An 18,095-nucleotide genomic window follows, 5' to 3' on the forward strand; every position below is an offset into this window, starting at 1 on the left:
AGAAATGGCTTAGCCAAGGCGAGCTGCCACAAGCTACCAGGGGAAAAAAGTCAGAGTCCCTTGTTCCTAGAGCACATTGCTTACAAGGGAGCCAGTATTGACAGGCAAGATGATCTCCTTTGTTGGGGTGCTACACAACTTTGTTCCCTGCAGGTAAGCCTTTACCAAGGGAGGAGCTATTATTGAAATCAGCAAAGAGTCTCCATGCTCAGTGGATGGTCCTCACAAACTGGGTATTTATAGTTTAAATGTCCCCTTGCCGTAGGTGCTTCTCCACATGTTTTATTTGATAAGCCCCCAGCAGCACCCCTTAGCAGCTGAGCTACTGAGTGCGTTGTCAGTGACAACAGATGAGATCATGATATCCTGACACAACTTAATTCACTCTTATATCAAAACTTTACTCTTAAAAACAACTTCATTTTTGTTAAAAGCAAGTGGATTTGAAATATCAAACCAATACACAACACAAACTATCTCTAAAATTAAGAGACATTGAGAAAAACACAAACTCCATATTTTTCATATAGAAAAAGCCTGTTTTTTTCAGTAAATGTCTGAATGAGTGAAACGAAGAAACAAACTAAGAACTAAAAGGATGTACTTAGTGCCAAATACCATGCTAAGTAAGCCTGGAGTAGATCAAGGTGGCCAAGGTCTTAACAGAAAAGGTTAATATCTGAATTCTAACGTCTAAATTCTTACGAAAGGAATGTGTACCTGATACTAAGGTAGGAATTATTTTTAAAAATGTGCATGGTTTTGGAGGTGCTTTCTTATATTAGCAAGTATTGTAGGATAATTTTTGCTTAAAGGATACCTAAAAGACTTCAAAAAGTATTCTTGCCTACTATAGATAAAAAAAGTTTATGTGTCATTGCCTACCTCTCAGATTTTAGAGCTGAGAAACAATAAATTTTTTAACTCAGGAAGTGATGATAGATTCTAGAAGTCATGTTAAATCATTAAGTTAAAGAATTATATATATAAAAATTTAATATTTAGGCAGCTAATATTTTGGAGCCTGAGCTGTGTAAATTAAGCTCAATTTAGTAGAGTTTTCAAAGTATAACAACATAATACTAATACATAATTTTTAGGTGGGTTAAGAAAAAAGTCCTTGCCTTAATCTCTTTCATTGCCTGGTTATTCATTGAATTAAGGATTCTATAGTTGGGTTATAATGACATCATTTAAGATGTACTTGGTGTCCCAGCTCCCTGTAGACACTATATGAAGAGCCTTGGAAATGGTACCATTTTAAAACTTTTTAATAATCATAAATTTATTATGATTTCATTTAAGCTAAATCCTTGCAGTTTTAGAAAAGACACCAATTTTAATATTCTAAGACAAGTTTAAGAATAAAAATCAAAACAAGGTGGGTTCTTTTTAGGTCTTTGTCACATTAATCTCAATGAGTATAGATTGTTGAGAATTACCTGTAAATATTTGACATTTCCTTTGACAGGTGGTGGAAGATGGATATGAATTTTTTGCTAAAAGACAATTGGTAACCCTATTTTCAGCCCCAAATTACTGTGGCGAATTTGATAATGCTGGTGGAATGATGAGTGTGGATGAAACTTTGATGTGTTCATTTCAGGTATAATATAAATATGAATTTATAACAATTGGAAATCTAATTAAAACTATCATCAGAAGAATTTTTAGTGTGCTACTTAAAATCTTTCTTGTTCGCAGACCAAAACTACTTCGATACTTTGTTTTTGCAACGCTTATTTTATATCCATGATATGCACACAACAGTCTCTTTTTAAATGTAGAAGGGTTTTCTCATCCCTCTTTATTTATTATACTATTTGTATCTACTAGTATAATTGAGTGGTAGATGTTCAACTTCTCATTTACAATTTAAGGGGAGTAACCAGGCCTTAACCTTCAACTGTTGCCATAGTGGAGGTGAATAGATACGTTTTTTTCCCTGAGGCACTTGGATGCTCTGAATAGTTCTAAGAAATGCTTCATAAATCTTTTCTAAGCATTTTTTTTTTGTGTAAGTATTGAAATATTCTTTTTATACCCACGAGAATAAATATAATTTTAAAAAGACAGTAACAAGAACGAGTGTGGATATGGAGAAACTATAACCTTCATCCCTAATGGAATGTAAATTGATGGTGGAAATGTAAAATGGTACAGCCACTTGGAAAATAGTTAAACATAGTTTCTGTATGACCCAGCAATTCCAATCCTTGGTATATACCCAAAGGAGTTAAAAATAGATCCCCAATTATATGTATATACATGTTCAGAGGAATATTGTTTATAAAAGGCAAAAGGTAGAAACATCCCAAATGTCCATCAACTGAAGAACGAATAAACAGAATGTGGAATATCCATTAAATGGCATATTGTTTGGCAGTTGAAAGTGAACCTCAAAAATATTATCTCCATCAAAGAAGCTAGTAATAAAACCCACATTATTAAATGGTTTAATTTATATGAAATAGCCAGAAAAGACAAATCAATAGACAAAGAAAGTAGATTAATGGTTGCTTAGAGTTGAAGGGGGTTGGAGAGTAGAAATGAAGAGTGATCGCTTATGGAAACAAGAGTTATTTTGGGGGAGAGGTGACAAGAATGTTCTAAAATTAGATTATAATTATAGTAGTGTTTGTAAAACTCTGTATAAATATACTAAAAAATCATTGAATTGTACATTTAAATGGGTGAATTTATAATAGGTAATGTATATAAATAACGGTTTTTTAAATAAAAAGGTCTATTTACACAAAAATTAAGCTCTGAACAATTTACAACTAGTTACCCTCTAAATAGTGGCAGAATTATGAGAACCTAGGTGTTTTGAATCTTAAAAGCTAGAGTTTTTTTCTCACCCTAGCAGTACACTAATTTGAAAAAATTTTTGCTTAAATCTAAGGATTAGGTAGTTGATAGGATTTGTGTATTTGAGCTTTTGTTACTAAATTAATGGAATGACAATGAATAATAGTGTTCAGATATTCAGACATTTGTACACTTTAAATGTGAAGAATGTGCAACTTGCTGTTTTTCTACATTCTTATTGCACTTTTACAATTTATGCCATTTATTGAAAAACCCACTCTTGTAACAATAATATTCTTAAATTTACTGTTCTTAAAGAAATAACATTGTTAAATTGTTTACTTTAAGATATTGAAACCATCTGAAAAGAAAGCTAAGTACCAGTATGGTGGACTGAATTCAGGACGTCCTGTCACTCCACCTCGAACAGCTAATCCACCGAAGAAAAGGTGAAGAAAGGAACTGTAAAGAAACCATCAGATTTGTTAAGGACATACTTCATAATATATAAGTGTGCACTGTAAAACCATCCAGCCATTTGACACCCTTTATGATGTCACACCTTTAACTTAAGGAGACGGGTAAAGGATCTTAAATTTTTTTTCTAATAGAAAGATGTGCTACACTGTATTGTAATAAGTATACTCTGTTATTCAACAAAGTTAAATCCAAATTCAAAATTACCCATTAAAGTTACATCTTCACTTATCACAGTTTTTAAAGTTGAAAAGCATCCCAATTAAACTAGATGTGATAGTTAAACCAGATGAAAGCATGATGATCCATCTTGTGTAATGTGGTTTTAGTGTTGCTTGGTTGTTTAATTATTTTGGGCTTGTTTTGTTTTGTTTGTTTTTGCTAGAATGATGGCAGATATTTTAAACTTTTTCCCTAAACATTTTAAAAAGTGAAATGTGGGACGAGCTTTAAAGACATTCACCAACTATTACTTTTTTCTTAATTACTTATGTACCTGTTTGATCTTACTAAGAAAACATGCCTCATTACCATGAAAAGGAATTTTAGAGATTGATATTTTTAAAAATATGCAAACTGTCCAATCCAGTGATTTAATTAAACAGTTTGGGCAGACTACAGCTGATAGTGAGTTTTTGCTTTATACAGAAATTGCCACTGATTTGGATTTGTGCTCTCTAATTTTTAACTTATTGATGCTCTATTGTGCAGTAGCATTTCATTTAACTTTAAGATAAGGCTTATAGTATTACCCAACTAGTTGGTAATGTGATTATGTGGTACCTTGGCTTTAGGTTTTAATTCGCACGAAACACCTTTTGGCATGCTTAACTTTCTGGTAACACCCTCACTTGCATCGGTTTTGTTTTTTTGGGGTTTTGTTGTTTTTTGTTTTTAGATCCACAAAACATGAGAATCCTTTTTTGACAAGCCTTGGAAAGCTGACACTATCTCTTTTTTCCTCCCTCTACGAAGGATGTATTTAAATGAATGCTGGTCAGTGGGACATTTTGTCAACTATGGGTATTGGGTGCTTAACTGTCTAATATTGCCACGTGAATGTTGTATACGATTGTAAGGCTTATGTCACTAAAGATTTTTATTCTGATTTTTCATGATCAAAGTTCATATGATATTGTATAGACATGCTTTGTAGTGAACTATAGTAGCAATAATTTCTGTACATGATTAAGGGTTTATTGCAGCATTTCTTTTCCTGTTCTCTCTTTTTTTTAAGGGTTAGCATTAACAAATGGCAAGAGTAGAAAAGTGAACATAAAGATTTTATAAGGAGAACTTAGAGGACACATACTTGTGATTTTTGGATGCGATACTTTTGGATGTGATTCTAAAAGCTTTTATTGAGCATTGTCAAATTTGTAAGCTTCTTAGGGATGGACATCATATTTATAATGCCCTTCTATATGTGCTACCATAGATGTGAAATTCTTGACCTTAATATTGTCTTTGAAAATGTTAAATTGAAAATTCTGTTAACTTACATTTTATGAATTGGTGTATTGTATTACTGCAAGAGATTTGATTTTCAGCACAGTGCAAAGTTCTTTCAAATGCGTATGTCTTTTTTTCTAATTCCATTTTGTTTTAAAGCACATTTTAAATGTAGTTTTCTCATTTAGTAAAAGTTGTCTAATTGATATGAAGCCTGACTGGTTATTTTCTGCCCTTTTTTTTTCTTTTTTACAATAAGACATTTAAACACATTTTATTCCAATAGAGTTTAATGTTTTTGACATATATTGAATTGATCCTTTTTTGAAGGTGTTCACGTACTGCATATGATGTATTAAGTTAGGTCACATAGGCTTTTATCTAATGATTTAAATATTTTCCTAATTGGAGTGTAAGTCGAGCAATTTCTGATAGAATTTTAGATGTATCCTTAGTAGTCACAGTGAAGCGGGTCTAGAAAATAAGCCTTTGGCAGTTTTTTTCACTAATCTCAATATTAATACATTTAAATCCTGCTTGGTTTTTGTAATTTATACAGCCCAATATCAATTGTGAAAAAATATTTACTAATTAATACTGGTCACTAAATTTTAAAGGATGGAAATTTAGCATGATTAAAAATTATTTAAGCAGTCCTAAAATCACTTTAACAGCTTCTATTCATGTAATGTATTCATTAAAAATATTTTTTTAGTAACATTGCTACTTAAATAAAACTTCATTTCTTAGGAGAAAAATACACTGTAATTCTAGTGTCACTAATTTATATTCTTCCTCTTTGCTTTTTAATTTCTATATTCAAATTTTTAATTCAAATTCAGTAAACATTAGATAACTGATAATATGATGGAACACATCGATTATTTGGGTCAACTTTTTTTTTTTATGGCACATTGTTCTTTGAAAGAATTACAGTGGAGCCCTTATATTTGAAACATTAACAATCATTTTAATTTTACGGAGAGACAAATTTTAATCATGATCGGTAAGATTGGTTTCTACAAAATGTGGAGTCAAATACCAGGGTGAAGAATTTGAAGGCTTAAATGGTGGCTAATAATTGGAAGTGTTCAGAGGATATATATGTCTTTTTTAAAAAAGTTCGTCTGAGGGAAAGCCAGGAACATCTTGAGATGTGTCCCTTAATATAAAAGTGTCATTGAACCAAGGAACTGAAATATATCTCCATTTATAAGTTCTGGTACATTCCTTTGGTTTTTTGGCAATCATAACGTTCAAATTAAAACAAAAATCTTTTTCTTTTACATCTCTATGCTAAAAAAATGTGTTCAGAAAAGTAAAATGGTCAAGCTTTTGCTCTGCTTTTGCTACACTGACATGATCCAATTACTCCTCTCTTCCTGATAGATCCATTCCTGCACCAAAGCTTTGCCTGAGAAGACACACAATAATAGCCTGACTATACCACTGGCATCCACTTTGAAATACTATGTCCCTTTTTGCTAGTAGATTTCAGTGTTTTATAATTACACAGCTAAAAAGTGGTTAGAAGGATTTTAAAGTGACGGCATACCATACAAAACGAACAATAGTTAAATAAGACAAACTAATAAGTATACACCTAAAGTTTTGTCATGCTCTTCATTTCTTCTACAAAAGTGAAATTTAGATAGTGTTATAAAAGGTCCATCCACTTGAGTATTATGCAATGATTAAAAGTATTTAGAATAGCAAAATGAAAAAAAGGCCATGTTTAACTGAGGAAAAGCAGTTTATACATTAGGTAGAAGGGAGGAGGAAAAGATGTCATGGAAAAAATTAAAAACTGAAAAACCTTTTTATGCATTCAACAAACACGAAGCACCTACTACATTCCAGGCGAAGAGTTAGGATGAGGCCAGAAAGAAAAGTTTACTGTAAAATAATTTACAGTTTAGAACAGATCTAGCACAATGGAAAACATTACCATTTATCACAGAGCCATGTTATTCACATCCTTTGGTTTGGACCCTTCCTCTGTCCATATAATTAATTTAATATAGAAGGGCTTGCCTAGCTGGAAGATAAAATGGCTCTACTACAAGCCTGACTTTGATAAGTGTCCAAGGGGTTAAATTAGGAGACAGGAGATCGGTACGAGCCTTTTATTTATTTGTTTGTTTATTTACTTTTTAAAAAATTTTCCCATAAGGTAAGCGAGGCAGGATAACGGTAGAAGGTTGTCTGGCAACCGTGGCTCTGGGCGTGGCCAGCGCAGCGTCGGGCCGGCCCCGCCCCCGCCCCCAGCGGGCAGTTCTGTGCGCCGATTGGCCCGTGGTGGCGTCGCTCCCGATTGGCGGGAGGTTTCCGAGCGGGCCGTGCTTGCGTGGAGCGACTTGCGAGCAACCGTCTGAGAGGCCCGGGATCGTCTAGGGGAGGCTGAGCGCCGCCCGGCCCCTCTCCCAGCCCCAGATTTTCGCAGGTACTTTTCCTCCCCGCGCCCTGGCTTCAGGCCCCGGCAGCGACTCGTCTCGGTGATGCCTGCTCCCTGCATTCCCTCACACCCAACCCCGCCGCCCTCCGTGTGTGAGAATGTGGCGGCGTCTCAGCTGCTTCCCCACACGCTTCGCCCGTGAGCCCCCTCAGGTGGTTTCTCGGCGACGAGAACGCACCCTTCCAGCTCCTTCTGCCTGGACTTGGGAGACGGACTGGGGCGGGAGGCGTGGAGGTCGGACGCCAGGCGGCTCGCCGCCGTAGGGCCGAGGAAAGACGGCGAGGAGCGCGTAGTGCTCGCAAAGAGAGGGGGACCAGGGGTGCCACCTTCCGTGGTGGGGTTGTGGGCGTTTCACCGGCTCTTTGCTCTCGGGTCGTGCTGGCTGGCAGGCTTGGGAGGGAAGGGGACAAAGGAAAGGAGACGCGTTCCCGTTCCCCGAGGGTCCTGCCGCGGCCTCTCCATGGTGGCCTGGGTGAGTTCTAGTGCCACGGGCTCCGGGTCGCCCACCTGCCTGCCGGGAAGAAAGGGCCGGATGGAGGAGCCCGCCCGCCGGCCTTTATTGTTCTGGGGGTGGGGCGTGGTATTTTGATTAAGTCCTGCCTCTTTCTTACTTGTGTCGCATTAACGCATCTTTTTTTCCCAGGAGCGTCTGTACCAGAATCTTGAGATCTGAGCTGCAGTGTGTCAGTGCTACGCCTTTAGTTCATTTCTCAAAATTTACAGGATCCTTTTCTTACATTCTCAGTGCCACTAGAGGCCAACTAGCTTAGATTGAAAAACAAAACAACTCACGAAGTAATTTAACATTGAAAGACTGATTAAACCCGTGCTGTGTTAAACTTCAGTTCCTATTTACAAATTTTATCCTCTAACATAAGCCCTTTTTTAAATACCTATAATATCGCTACCAGTGATTTTTTAACATCTAAGTTATATTTATTAGTTGCAGTTTGTTTTTCATATTCCAACTCTTCTTTCCTTGAAAGATATCCTTCCTGTAAAAAAGATAATAATAGTCCTGCTCTGTATTGAGTATTTGCTAAGCATTCAGCACTGTGCTAGGCATTATCCGTTAGCATGTTCCTTTCCTCATCAACCCTACAAAACATGTATTATTAACAACGCCTAATAATAGGTAGCTTTTACTGAATACTTACTATGTACTAGGTTCTAAAAAAACATAGTTGCTGTTATTATGTCACATCATACATAAGTGAGGAATTGCGGGTCCCAGAAGTTAAATAGCCTAAGATCACAAAGCTAGTAAGACATCATCATCTTAACCCAGGTCTGTTCTTCAGTGTTTCAACATACATTCTTAACTAGCTCTGACCTTCTGCAGTCAGATGCATTTAAGAATCCTGTCTTTAAAAAAAAAAAAAAAAAAAAATCCTTATTTGACTATTATCTCTTCTAGCTGCTGGTCATTTTCTTCTAATTGCCACATTTAAAAGGGGGGGAGGGGAGAATGTTCACACCTGCGAATCATTTTCTAGCATATCACTCCTTTAATTTTGTTCCATCTAGTTTCCATTTATTCTCACTGCTTCATTGGAGTGTATTGTTTTATTCACTAATAGGTTGGATTTCTAATCAGATTTGAACTTATTGAAATGCTTATGCCATGTAGTTTTACAAACACTCTAGCACTTGGTCGAGGCTAAAAGTGTTCTTTAACCATTAGATGATTAAATTAGGAAAAAATTTTAAGCATCAAAATTGTGGAAATTTGGTAATAGCCCCAGCAAAACATCCAGCAATTTTGCTAAAATATTTTTCTTACATTTGCTCTATTTTTTAATAGTTCAATTCTGTGGTTATGATACAGAAAAATGCTGCAGTTTCAATAAGGATTCTTTTTTTTAAGAGTTATTTTAGCAAAAATATAATCCCATATTTTTTCCGCACAGCAGTGGCTTATATTTAACTACTAAGTCATAATTTATTGTGCACATTTATACTGCAAATGCTAGATTTAAATTTTTATAAAGTAAGCTTATAGTAGAACATAAACTGGGCAAGGTGACAGTAATATTGAACTTCATACTATGTGTCAAGTGTTTCACACGTGATTTCATCTAATCTTTAAAACAGTTATTTAATGTTTAAAGAATATGGGGCTTTGGTATCAGACAGTTCTGGATTCAAGTCCCAGCTTTATCACTCATAATTAATATGGCCATGGGCAAATTTCCCAACTTCTGTAAGCCTCAAACTTCTCATCTAGAAAATAAGGATAAAATAATATCCGCTTTATAGAGATGTGATAAGAATTACATGAGATAATTCATTTAAAGCTTTCAGTGTAGTGTCTGGCACATGTTAAGTGCTCAGTGTAAGGCTGCGCTTAAAGCTTACGTTCCTCCCCTGAATTGCTAATGGATATTAGATTTTTTTTCATATAGGCAGGTGAATCCCCAAAATACTCTGATTCTGTGAACTACCACCTCATCACTCTGTATTATCCTCAGAAGAAATTATTTCAGATGCCTATTGATTAGCTGTTCTCTATTTACACACACACAAAAAACTCAGACATTCAAGTATGAATTCTGGTATGACTTTTTTCATGTTGGTAGAGTTCATGTAAAAACTCATTAAAGGATTTTGCCATATGAGCAGTTTCTCCTAGTTCCCTCCCCTTCCCTATCTCTTGCCCTTCCCTGAAATGGCCCATATCTTAATTAATGTCTTTTATTCTTTTCCTCTTGCTTGCTTATTCTCTTAGTATATCTAAATGAAGGAAAAAATTAAAAGCTACCTCAAGGTGGAATTGGACCAAGAATATAGTACTGATAGCTACTCTCCTTAAGTGCCTTCTCCATTACTTTCCTGCCAATGTTTGCTTGTTAACCTCAATGAATTTCTGTTTGGAGAATTTCAGACATTTCCTTCTCTTTCTGTTGTCTCAGGTTTTATATGAAGTATCACAATACATCCATCAGGGTTTTAGTGAAATAGTGTAAAGCTATGAACATATTTTTCTTTTTGATTGATAGAAAATTTATTGCATTTTATTGCATGATATATCCATGGTTGTTTTAATATAGCAACACTATTTTAAGTTACTTAGCATTGAATAATACCTCCTGGAAGACATGCCACAAGTTATTCTGTATTCTGGCACATTCCACCCCTGATCCTAGTCCCTACACACCAATTTGAGATTGTAAGGCTGCTCTTAAACGTCAAAAAAAAAAATTGCAGCTGAGGTCTCCAGCCATCCCCTAGATGAGATGGGAAGAAAAGAGCAGAAAATTCTTACACAAATCTCAAGCCTCAATTTCTTACCCATTCTTTTTTCTATGGAGTTTGTAACACCCCTACCTTCATAATTGCCTTCAATTTGATTGGACCTTATGATGTAGGAAGAAAGATGGGGAGAGAAGAGGGAAGCAAAATAGAGGGAGGAGAAAGAATTACAGAATCAATTGAATATAATTTCCTCTGCCTAGTTCTTAATACTCTAGCCCTATACTATCATTGTAGCCACTAGCCAGCCACATGTGGCTATTGAGCACTTAAAATGTGGCTAGTGCTACTGAAGAATTGAATTTTTATTTTAATTCAAAATCAAATACTGGAGTGTGAAATATTTTTTCCCTACACACTACTGTTTTGGTAGGACTGCATTTCACTTAAACTGTTGGAAATTTAGTGTCTGAATTGAGATATACTGTCAATGTTAATACACCATATTTTCAGAGTTAGAATGAAAAAAAGGATGTAAAATATATCAGTTTTTATATTGATTACATGTTAAAATATTTTGGATATACTAGGTTACATAAAATATATTGTTGAATTCACTTGTTTATTTGTACTTTTTAAATGTGGCCTTAAAAATATTACATATATGGCTCACATTGGAAAGCACTGATCTAGCTCCACTAAATTCAATCTTATTTTCCATTCCTTCCTTCAGCAGGGAAGTTTCTGAGGGTCAGGAAGGAGAATCTGTACCTAACTCCTTGAACACCAAGGGAGGCATGGCTGCTTGGGTCACTGTGAGTTATGGATTCAGAGGTTCTAACTAGGGTCTTAGAGTAGTGTCCTGCTTTGTCTGTTTATACCTCCATTTCTTATTATCCGATAAACACTTCGACCATGAAACTAATACTAACTAGTAATTATATGAACTAAATATCACCAAACATGGTAGTGATTATGCATATTGTTCAATATTGATGTTAGATTAACTTTGTTTCAGATTTGTTTTATATGTTACACCACTGTGCATTCATGTATACTTATAATCAGCCACTCAAATAGCACGATCATATACTCACAACTTTAAATATTAGAGTGATCAATTTATGAGGGTCCCTCAAAGTACATATACTATATATTTCTTTGCAAGAATTATTTTTAATTTCCCAACAAATACTAGTAGATACTATTGAGTAAGTGAATTTTGTAACATATCAAGGAATTTACCAGTAGGAAAATATGTTTTTAATACACTACTCAATATTGGTCATAATTAAGTTCTGAAATCATTTGCTTTGTTCTATAAAAAATTTGAGGTGATATATAACAACCATATGATAAAATTATGTCAATACAAGCAGAATAAAAAATTAGGAAAAAGAATTCCAAAATAGATTTTAAAGTCGTCATAGTTTCTATAATTAACTCTCAAATTTGGTTTTTAGTTCCCTAGCAGTCAAAGTAAAATGGAATACGGGATCTTATTTCTTAGGAAGAGGAGGTATATCAGTTACCCAAAGAAAGGATAGCATTTCTAGGCATTGAATTCTAAAAACATTTTTTGATGTGAGTCACTGTCACAAATAACTTTTTAGTAGCAAGTTCAGTAACATTTCATATGCCTGCATCTGGTGGTGTCATCCAATTAGTTGTTTTTATATAGAAATGAGTAATTGTGTTTTATTTTTACAGGAATCTCGGGAAACCAAAATGAGGCATAATCAGCTGTGTTGTGAGACACCACCTACTGTCACTGTTCATGTAAAATCAGGGTCAAGTAGATCACATCAGCCTAAAAAAACCATTAATCTGAAGCGTCCAATTTTTAAAGATAGTTGGCCAGAATCTGAAAAAAATGCACATAATAGCAACAAGTCTAAACGCCCCAAAGGACCCTGCCTAGTTATACAGCGTCAGGAAATGACTGCTTTCTTTAAATTATTTGGTAAGTTTAAAATTTTGTAATAGTGGTAATTAGAAAGTACTTTAAAATAAGAATCTAAAGATTTATTTTATCATTTTCATAATAATCAGAGGATACTATTATTTTCTGTCAAATTTCTCAAATTTTTTTACTTAGCCTTTTTTTCTTAATCTTAGGTTTTATTTATTTTTATTTTAGATTAGAAATTCAGACTCATCTCACTTCTAGACTACTTAAATCCAAGTATCAAATGTAAATTCTAAGCAGTTCAAGTTCATAGCATGAATTTTCTTTGACCTAAAATAAAATACTATGTAAAAATCTCAACTGAGTCAACCGACCTAGTTTGAGGGATTTGCTAAGACTTTCAGTGCTAAAACTGACCAAACTGGGAAATTTAGTCTACCTAGAGAAGTCTCAAAATTAAATCTGGGGAATATTGTTTAAAATTAATTATGCTTTATCATCATACTCAGATAATAAAATTGGATTTGAATTTGTTCGGCTCATGAGACAGTGAGTGCTACTTTGATGATAAATTTCTTAAAAATCACTGAAACTTCTTTATAGTACTTCTACTGGCCAAGAAAGAGAAGGGGATTTTTTTTTTTTTTTTTTTTTTTTTAAGATAGTAAGGTAGACAGATTAGAATAAAGGGTAGGATAGACAGATTCTGGTAAATAACTATGGGAATGAATCAAGGCAAGTAGATACCACAGTCTGTAAATCCAGGTAACAAGCTTTCTTATTAATAGAGAAAGTCAGATGCGGGTCAGAGGCAAAAGTTGGGGATAAGAGTATTTGACCTTAAAGGACAGAAATTTAAAACAAAACAAAACAAAACAGCAAACTGGTTAAGATGTAAAGAAACACAAAATCAGATGAGATAAGAAAAAAATATAGGTAATATAAGGAGAAAAGTATTGAACTATGAGGATGTTCTCACTCAGGATCTAGAATACTGTTAATACAAGTTTCCCTCTCTATTAAGAGTAGAGCAAAATTATTACCCACACACTAATTTACTATTCATAACTGAACATGAGAAATAAGTGAAAATACCCAACTCTACCATTTTAGGTTATGTATGAAATAGAAGTGGAATTAAGGCAGAAGTTATTCTAAAAAATTAGTACTTATTGGAGCTTTTCATATATTTGACTACACTGATATTTCTAGGATGCAAAAATTAATATAAAGAAGTTAAGCTTCGTTAAAATGAAAAGGGGAAATGGAGAAAAGCAGATTTTCTCAGATTATATTCTGCAACTACCCACATGTTTGGGGGTAATATGTTTTAGCCATTTAAAATCGAAATAAATGTTTTTGACCTTTTTGGATGTTATTTTTTTAATTGGAGCGACATTGATTAATAAAATTATATAGGTTTCAACTGTACAATAATACATCATATGTATAATTGCATTGTGTGTTCACCACCCTAAGTTAAATTTCCTTCTGTCACCATATATTTGACCCCTTTTAGAATGTTAACAGTATTTTCTTTGTTGATCTTTCGTGATAATGATAAATTATGAATCTTATTTGTGTAGACATTTTCATGTGTATTGGATAATAGATAATTGGACAGAGATAAGTAGGGAGAGAGAGGAATCCAAAACTAAAAATACCCTGGGACTTAAAAAGAGAAAGTAGTAGAAAAAGTAAAACCTATTTAGAAAATAGTATTCATTGTCATTATTACTTAAAGACTGAATTCTCTTTTATGAGATTCTATTTCTACCTATTAAAGATTGATTTTGGAAAGTAACAAAGAGCTAATTTAGAGTTACCCAAGACATATTTCTCAAAGAGCTGTTGTAATATTCAGTAAATCAACCACTTCTACCATTCCAGTCCGAGCTAGGCAAGTCAGATGGGGAAGAAAAAGAAAGCAGTAGCTTGTTGTATAGTGCTTGCGATGGTAAACAAACATAAGAACTGAAAACTACACCTTGGACAACACTGGTCCAAACGTTTGAATTTGATTTCTAAGCATCATTTATAATCTCCTTATGTGGAAATTGATTCTTCAAAATGAAACATTTTATCTTTAAAAGATAAGTCATAGCTGTATTTTATTGTAGATGACGATTTAATTCAAGATTTCTTGTGGATGGACTGCTGCTGTAAGATTGCAGACAAGGTAAATTTGGTGACAATATAGCATTAACCAGCATTATTATGTTATTAGACCATCAGAACTTTAATAAAACCTTATAAGAATTTTCTATCTTATTAAGGTTAGGAAAAGAACTAACCTGCATTACTCCTTCAAAGTGGAATTCTTACATGTTAATTTTTTTTGAAATTAGCATATACTATAATTCTATATTTTGAGAAATTGTAGAATATTATTGATCAGATTTAAATGATGTAAAGGCGATATCTGTTTGATTGAAATCAGTATGGACTTTATATGTTCTGATCAGAATTTATTACCTTCTATTAGGCTATAGAGAAAGAATATTCTGAGATTCATTCCACTATAGCAGTCTGTTATACATTTTAATATTTTGTAGGTGATTTAGGTAAATCACAATAATATTGTAGAGTAAATTTAGCTTATGTTCTTTATTTAGGAATCAATGTTTAAAAAATCATGATGCTAACTCACATAAGAGGGACCATGATGTTTCCATACTCTTTAGATTTAACTGAACAGTTATGATTTCATCTTCATAAATGCCATCTTAGATCAGGTAGTCATTTCCAAAAATTCAGCATGACTTCACATCACACTTAAAATAATGTGCCAACCAACAGAAAAGGGAATGAATGGAAGACTAGCTTATAATTAAATACCCATTAAGTTAATACTGATGTGAACTTTTTGATTTTAAATTTAAAAAAACATAAAATTGGAGAAGTTTTTATTTTGGAAGTATAATTTTGGAAAATTTCAACCAAACACAACTTAGGGTAGAAAGATTAGAACAAAAATCTGCCATGTGCCTGACATCCATGTTGTAGCGTGCCACAACAATCAACTATTGGCCATTCTTTTTTTCCTGCTTCCTCTCCCCAAAAGCAGATCCTAGACATCTTAGCATTTTATCCATAAATATTTCAAGATGTATCTCTAAAAGATGAGATATTTAAAAATACAATCACAATGTCACTAATATTTTTAAAAAATTAACAGTAATGCCTTAATATCGAATACCTAGTTCATGTGGTATATAGTTTTAAACTTTACAGTGAATTACAGTAATTAAAGTTGTGGGACAGCAGGGGGCAGTGCTTATAAAGGAACATACCAGGAGCACTGTTCTTAACACTATTTCAAGAGTCCTCTACTAAAAATTACATTAAAAACTTGAAATCTCCTTTGTGGCCAGTCCTGTGAAGATGAGACAAATAGGCATTTTGTGAGAGGAAATCTAAAACATGAATATTGCAACTTGTTTTTAATTTCAACAGGCAGAACCTGCCATCGCATCCTAATACCAGGCTAGACATCTTTCTAATAATATATTTAAAATACTATTTTCAGTGAAAATAAAGCCATGTTATTCTAATTTATGATTAAACATTATTTTTAAAAGATTACTTTAAAAAGTGAATATGGATGTCTAACTCAAAAGGCTTGGGGAAAAAATCTCGGGGGAAAAATATTGTTAATGTATGCATATATCAAGCCATTGTGGCAACATATTAACAATTGGTGAATCTAGGTAAAGGGTGTATGGTTATTCATTTTATTATTATTTCAACTTCACTATAGCTTTGAAATTTAAGACAGAAAAAATTAGGTTTTTGGTTAAAAAAATATTGGCAATAATAAAATTTAGGAGTTCATTCTAGTTTTAATGGTCAAGAACTATTTCTCACTGTTCACATGGATTACAGGGAACCAAAAAATAAAGACCCAGATAAATAGGTAATTCTTTAATAAGGATAAATAATGCTTTATTATTTTAGCTTATTATTCATTTTAAAGGTAACTATTTTTAAGTATTTTACTTATGAAAGCAAAACATTAACATTAATTTTTAACTTTTTTCTCTATAGTATCTTTTGGCTATGACCTTTGTTTATTTCAAGAGGGCTAAATTTACTATAAATGAGCATACCAGGATAAATTTCTTTATTGCTCTGTAAGTATGCTTTCTACTAAGTGATTTTTGTTATAGTTATTTATAATAATATATATATATATACTTTATTTAAAACAGGCTGTTTAAAACCTGATGTATATCTCTGAATAGGCCTTCTTGTATAAAAGCTATACACCTTTTACTTTAATAGGATATTTTTATGTTCTTTTAACTGATTTTATCCTTCTTTATGCCTAATATTTATTATTCAGTATTTCACTTGAGTTTGTATTATACCTTTTACATTTTTCAGTCTTCATATAAATTACCCCACATTCTTCTCTTTTGAACTTAGATTTTTTTTAAAAGCCAGAATATTCTCTTTGAAATTTCCAATTACTGTATAGTAAAAATTATCATGATCACCCCTTTACATTGAATAGCTTGTGGAAAATGGTCTAGACATACTCATTGTGGATTTATGTCTATAACATAGGAGTTATTCATATCTGATACCTTTTGTATCCACTCACTGTTTTACTTAACACACTGTCCTTTTGCCAAGGCATTTTGTTTTTCGATTCTTCCATCGACTTTATATTAGACAGTTTATACTTGCTTTGTGATCTGTTAAATGGTTTTAATAATATGGCTTTCCAATCCATAGGTCAGAATTCTGCTAGAATCAGTGTAAACTAAGAATATCTATCTCAGTTTCAAAAGCTTTTCTATCCAGTACCTGGATCTAGTGCTATAGTTAGAAAAGTATTAATGCAATTTTAAGAACTAAACAAGGGAAACTACATGTAAAAAAAGATTTAAGTTGAATACCACAATTGTTAGCATTGAAGAATAAATTTTTACTCAAAGTCTGTTTAATTCAGAATCAAAGAAATCAATTTCTGCACGTATTCATGGGATGCATTCCCACGTGCTTAGTGAAAAATGAACTCTATAAAATTTGGTGATGATGCCAAATTGGGGGAATATAGTAATATTAACTAGTACTGAATATTATGTGCAAGACACCACAAAATGTTTTTTTACAAGCTCATTCACTCTTCTCTGTGAGATAGATATATATATATTTTTTTTTTTTGAGAGAGAGAAAAGTTTATTAGAGAAAGAATAATGCTCCACAGACAGAATTGTGGTCTCTCAAACCCAGAGAATTGAGATACATTTTTTTTAATTATCCCCATTTCACAGATAGAGAAATCAAGACTTAAGTACTTTCCAAGATCACAAAAGTTAGTAAGCAGCAGAGCTGGGGTACAAATTCAGGTGTGACTTGCCAATGGCAAAATTCAGCCATTGACAACTAAGCTATAATACTATTTATGTCTCTTAATATTGTATTACATTTGTATGTTGATACCCTATCTATTTTGTAGTTTTTTTCTCACCTGAACATTAATGACAAACCAAAAGAAGCCTAGTTTTAATCTTGCTGGATGCCTGAAATTGGATTTGTTTGACTTCTGGGTTATGACCAATCGTGACAGCTTATAATATGTAGTAGTCTGTGAAGTTGCATCACACGTTGTATTATAAGTTTCATATTAAAAATATGTTAGAATTTCCATTTTATATCTAATCATGCTTTTTTGTAGCTCGACTCAATAGTAGTTCTTATTTTCTCAGCCATAGTTCCAACTCACATATTTTCCTTTCCATATATTTTTATAACACTGAACTTCAATTATCATTCTTCCGTATCTCTTTT

At 33.3% G+C, this 18,095-nt stretch overlaps 2 protein-coding genes across 3 annotated transcripts in view; both read left to right on the top strand.

The window, feature by feature from the left end:
* PPP1CB (protein phosphatase 1 catalytic subunit beta) overlaps nucleotides 1-4,946 on the top strand; it is a 31,707-nt gene extending 26,761 nt beyond the window's left edge. The window contains exons 8-9 of the mRNA XM_016145340.2: nucleotides 1,472-1,606; nucleotides 3,160-4,946. Coding sequence (XP_016000826.1) covers nucleotides 1,472-1,606; nucleotides 3,160-3,264 — 240 coding nt within the window. The 3' untranslated portion in view covers nucleotides 3,265-4,946. The remainder of the gene's footprint in view (nucleotides 1-1,471; nucleotides 1,607-3,159) is intronic.
* A 133-nt stretch (nucleotides 4,947-5,079) lies between these two features.
* SPDYA (speedy/RINGO cell cycle regulator family member A) overlaps nucleotides 5,080-18,095 on the top strand; it is a 32,952-nt gene continuing 19,936 nt past the window's right edge. Inside the window, exons 1-4 of one of the 2 annotated variants that reach the window (XM_016145342.2) lie at nucleotides 5,080-7,183; nucleotides 12,098-12,350; nucleotides 14,417-14,475; nucleotides 16,344-16,429. In XM_016145342.2, the coding sequence (XP_016000828.2) occupies nucleotides 12,116-12,350; nucleotides 14,417-14,475; nucleotides 16,344-16,429 (380 nt within the window). In that variant the 5' untranslated portion in view covers nucleotides 5,080-7,183; nucleotides 12,098-12,115. Of the gene's footprint in view, nucleotides 7,184-12,097; nucleotides 12,351-14,416; nucleotides 14,476-16,343; nucleotides 16,430-18,095 lie in introns of those variants that run through there. The other variant, XM_036223951.1, reaches the window with a different exon arrangement.

Source organism: Rousettus aegyptiacus, unplaced genomic scaffold (assembly GCF_014176215.1).
Source record: "Rousettus aegyptiacus isolate mRouAeg1 unplaced genomic scaffold, mRouAeg1.p scaffold_m13_p_7, whole genome shotgun sequence".
Lineage (NCBI taxonomy): Eukaryota > Metazoa > Chordata > Mammalia > Chiroptera > Pteropodidae > Rousettus > Rousettus aegyptiacus.